The 3,728-nt window shown below is 67.8% G+C and overlaps 1 protein-coding gene across 1 annotated transcript; it reads left to right on the forward strand.

Moving 5' to 3' along the window:
- On the forward strand, positions 1,002 to 3,710 carry KCNN1 (potassium calcium-activated channel subfamily N member 1; the record flags this gene model as incomplete). Its single annotated transcript, XM_021379025.1, is given in 7 exon segments — positions 1,002 to 1,143; positions 1,222 to 1,332; positions 1,422 to 1,549; positions 1,921 to 1,929; positions 2,160 to 2,229; positions 2,339 to 2,619; positions 3,632 to 3,710. Coding segments are annotated over 7 exon segments (820 nt in total), but the record flags the coding sequence as incomplete, so codon positions are not given.

Raw genomic sequence — 3,728 nt, forward strand, 5'->3', positions numbered from 1 at the left:
CCCCCCCGCCCCTTCCCGCCCCGGGCTTGTGCTACCCAGAATTTAGGATTAGCTGCAGCTGGCGGGTTGTGGGGGCTGCGGGAGGGGGCACTGGGGCCAGAGCACAGATCCCACAGAGCTGGAAAGGGTCCGGAGCCCTTTTCCACTTGGAACCTCAGCAGCTGCTCTCTGCCCTCTCCGTGCACCCCCCCCCCCACCCACTGCTGTGCCCAAGGAGGGTCGGGAGTCACGCTCTGCCCCACTGCGGGGCTGTGTGTGCTGCAGGACCCCTCGCAGGGCTCCTGGTTTTGTTCCTGGTGTGATGAGCTGAGCAGAGCCGAAGCAGATGGGAAGGGGATGCCGGGTCCATCATGTCCCCAGCGCGGAGCTGGAGCATCTTGGGGGGTTCTGCTCTTTGGAGCACGCAGTTCAGGCATCAGAGGAGCCCCGGGGATGCTCCTGGGGTGCAGGGCAGGAGGGAAGAAGGGGAAGGAAGGCAGTGAAGGGAAGCAGGGAGCGCTGCAGCACCCAGGGCATCGCCACAGGGCACAGCCCTGGGGCCGGTGGCACTTTGGGGACCGGTATCTCCATGCACCTCGATGCCATCTGCTCCCGGGTACGGCATCCCACGGTGTCACTCCATAGCATCACCCCACAGGATCCCTCGGTGCCGGCTGAGGTTCCAAGCCCAAACTTTGCAGGCTGCACCCGGGGCAGGGGGCGGGTGTAGGGGCGCAGCAATCCTAAATTCCTCGCCGCGCGCTTCAGCCCTCCCCGGCCTGCTGCCATCGGCCCTTCCCTTCCCCGCCTCTGTCACCCCGCTGCTCCCCGCATGTCCCCGCTGCCCAGCTTGGCCCCACGGCCCCGTGTTGGTGTGCGGCCCCAGGGCTGAGCCGGATCCCCGGTGCCTCTCGGGGAACCCCCCCCCCCCCCCAGCCCCGTCCTCGGGAAAGCCACCGAGCGCCGCGTGGCACAGCCCAACGCGTGGCACCGCGCTGACGGCTGCGCTCGGCCCCGCGCAGGTACCACGACAAGCAGGAGGTGACCAGCAACTTCCTGGGGGCCATGTGGCTCATCTCCATCACCTTCCTCTCCATCGGCTACGGGGACATGGTGCCGCACACCTACTGCGGGAAGGGGGTCTGTCTGCTCACCGGCATCATGGTGAGCGCGGGGCCGGGGGGGGGGGGGCGAAGGGCTGCGCCGGTGCCGGTGCCGGTTCCTGAGCGCGCTGTGCCGCAGGGCGCCGGCTGCACGGCTCTGGTCGTCGCCGTGGTTGCCAGAAAGCTAGAGCTCACCAAAGCGGAGAAACACGTGCACAACTTCATGATGGATACGCAGCTAACGAAGCGGGTAAGGGCCCCCCATGCCTCCCCCCTCCGCCCCCGCGCGTCCCCTCCATTCGCCCCCCACCCCGACCCGCGGCCTCTTGTTCCCGCCAGGTGAAAAATGCTGCTGCCAACGTACTCAGGGAAACGTGGCTCATCTACAAACACACCAAGCTGGTGAAGAAGATCGACCATGCCAAAGTTCGGAAACACCAGCGTAAGTTCCTCCAAGCCATCCATCAGTAAGTGCCAAACCTTTACCTGCTTCCTACGCGGCGCCCGCTCGGCCGTGCCACCGCCAGCCTGGTGGCCGGAGCGTCCCCTCCCTCTGGCCCCAGTTTGTGCCGGCCCTGCCCCACGTGCTCCTGTCCCCTGGGCTGGATCCGGCCTTCCCCCTGTCCCGTGGGGACGTGTACCCGGGGGGGTGGCACTGGGGATGATGTGGGGTGCCCTGTGGGTGCGCCCGCTGTCCGGCTTCACGCGGTGCCTCCTGCTTCGGGGGGGATGGGGGATGGTGGGGGGGACAGGGGTGCTGCTGTGGTCCCCGTGCGCTCTCGGTGCTGGTATTAAACCCGCTGTTGTGTTTTGTCTCTGTTCTGCCCCCTCCCTGCAGAGCTCAGAAGTAAGTGTGCCTGTCTCCCTCGTACCCATCCGTGTGCATGGTGCCATGCTGCAAAACGGGGAGGGGGGGGTGGGCTGGCAGCGTGGGGACTCCCCGGCCCCTGGGAGTCTCGGGGTCCTGTGGAATCCCAGAGTCCCCCGTGCACGGAGTGGGGGCTCTGGCAGCTGCATGCTGGGGGTCCGGGGGGACCCCGTGGGACAACGCCGACCCCTCTCCCCCTTCTCCCGCAGGCTGAGGAGCGTGAAGATGGAGCAGCGCAAGCTGAACGACCAGGCCAACACGCTGGTGGACCTGGCCAAGGTGAGCGCTGCCGGGGAGGGGGGGTCAGCCCAGGGCCGCGTGGGTGACCATCACCAGTCTGACCCCTCGGGCCGTCCCCGTCCCCCTCCCCATCCCCCCTCCCTCCTAGACCCAGAACATCATGTACGACATGGTCTCGGAGCTGCAGGAACGCAACGAGGACCTGGAGAAGCGCATCAGCGCGCTGGAGGGGAAGCTGGAGGCGCTGGGGCTGAGCCTGCTGGCGCTGCCGGCGCTCGTCAGCCAAGCCATCGGGCAGCAGCAGCGCGAGCTGCTGGGGAGCTGGGCCCCCCGCCTCTGCCCCGCCACCGCCCCNGGTCCCCATGTCCCTGCACTGCGGGTGGGGGCTGGCACCCCATGCACCACGAGGGATGTGGCACGGCGGCTGCGGCGGGTTGGGGTTAGCAGCAGCCAGGTGCCGGGGGGCCTGAAATGTGGGGAGCTGCATCCTCCTGTGGGGAAAGGGGGGGTCCCCTTGGGTTCCCCCTGGGTTCCCCACGCTGAGGCCCTGCAGCCATCGCCCCGGGGGGGCTGCGGTGCTGGAGGCAGCGGGGACGGGGCTGCCATCAGCGGGTGGTTGTGCTGCGGGGGCTCTGCGGGGCCCTTCGTGCAGCACAGGAGGGGTTTGCCATGGGGACGTCGGTGCATTTGGTGCTGTTGGTGCAACGGGGGCATTTGCTCAGTGGGGCCGTTTGGGCAGTGGGGCTGTTGGTGCAGTCGAAACGTTCGTGCAACGGAGCAGCTGGCGCACATGTGGGGCTGCCTGGGCGGTGGGGCTGTTCGTGCAGTGACCCGCTGGTTGCAATAGAGATGTTCGTGCAATGGAGCAGTTGGTGCAGTGGGGACGTTCGAGCGGCACAATGCTCGTGCAATGGGGCTGTGCGTGCAATGGGGCTGTGCGTGCAATGGAGCTGTGTGTGCAATGGGGCTGTGTGTGCAATGGGGCTGTGCGTGCAATGGGGCTGTTTGCACAGCGGGGCCGTGTGTGCAGTGGGATCAGCGTTGGCTCTGCAGTCGGGCCGGGGAAACCATCGGGGCTCTGTCCCCCCCCCCCCCCCCCCCAGTGCACATTGACAGTGCAGGCCCTGCAGTGAGGGTGCATGGTGGGGGGCTCTGAGCCCCCCCCCCATCCCTGCGCCCTGCTCTGCTTTTCTCCTCTCTGATCACTGGGTGATAAAATGACATCCGGAAAAACAGACACATCCAAAAGACAGACAGACATCCAAAAATCACGGCCGTGCTCCCAGATCCCGCCTGGGCCGCAGCTGCTGGGGGTGGGGGAGGCTCGGGGCTGCACCCATAGCACGCGTGGGGCAGAGCTCCAAGGGGGTGCGGGGGCTGTGGGGGTCCCCCAGAATACCCCCATGTGCCCCCACCTAACGCCACCTCTCATCCCTGCCAGGCGTGGAGGGAAGCCCATGGCACCCGGCCCCCCAGACCCCCCCCACGCCCAGCCCCAGCCCCGCTACCCCGGCCCCTAGCGCCCTGAGGCCCCCCCC

The sequence above is a fragment of the Numida meleagris genome, chromosome 27 (genome assembly GCF_002078875.1).
Source record: "Numida meleagris isolate 19003 breed g44 Domestic line chromosome 27, NumMel1.0, whole genome shotgun sequence".
Taxonomy (NCBI): Eukaryota; Metazoa; Chordata; class Aves; order Galliformes; family Numididae; genus Numida; species Numida meleagris.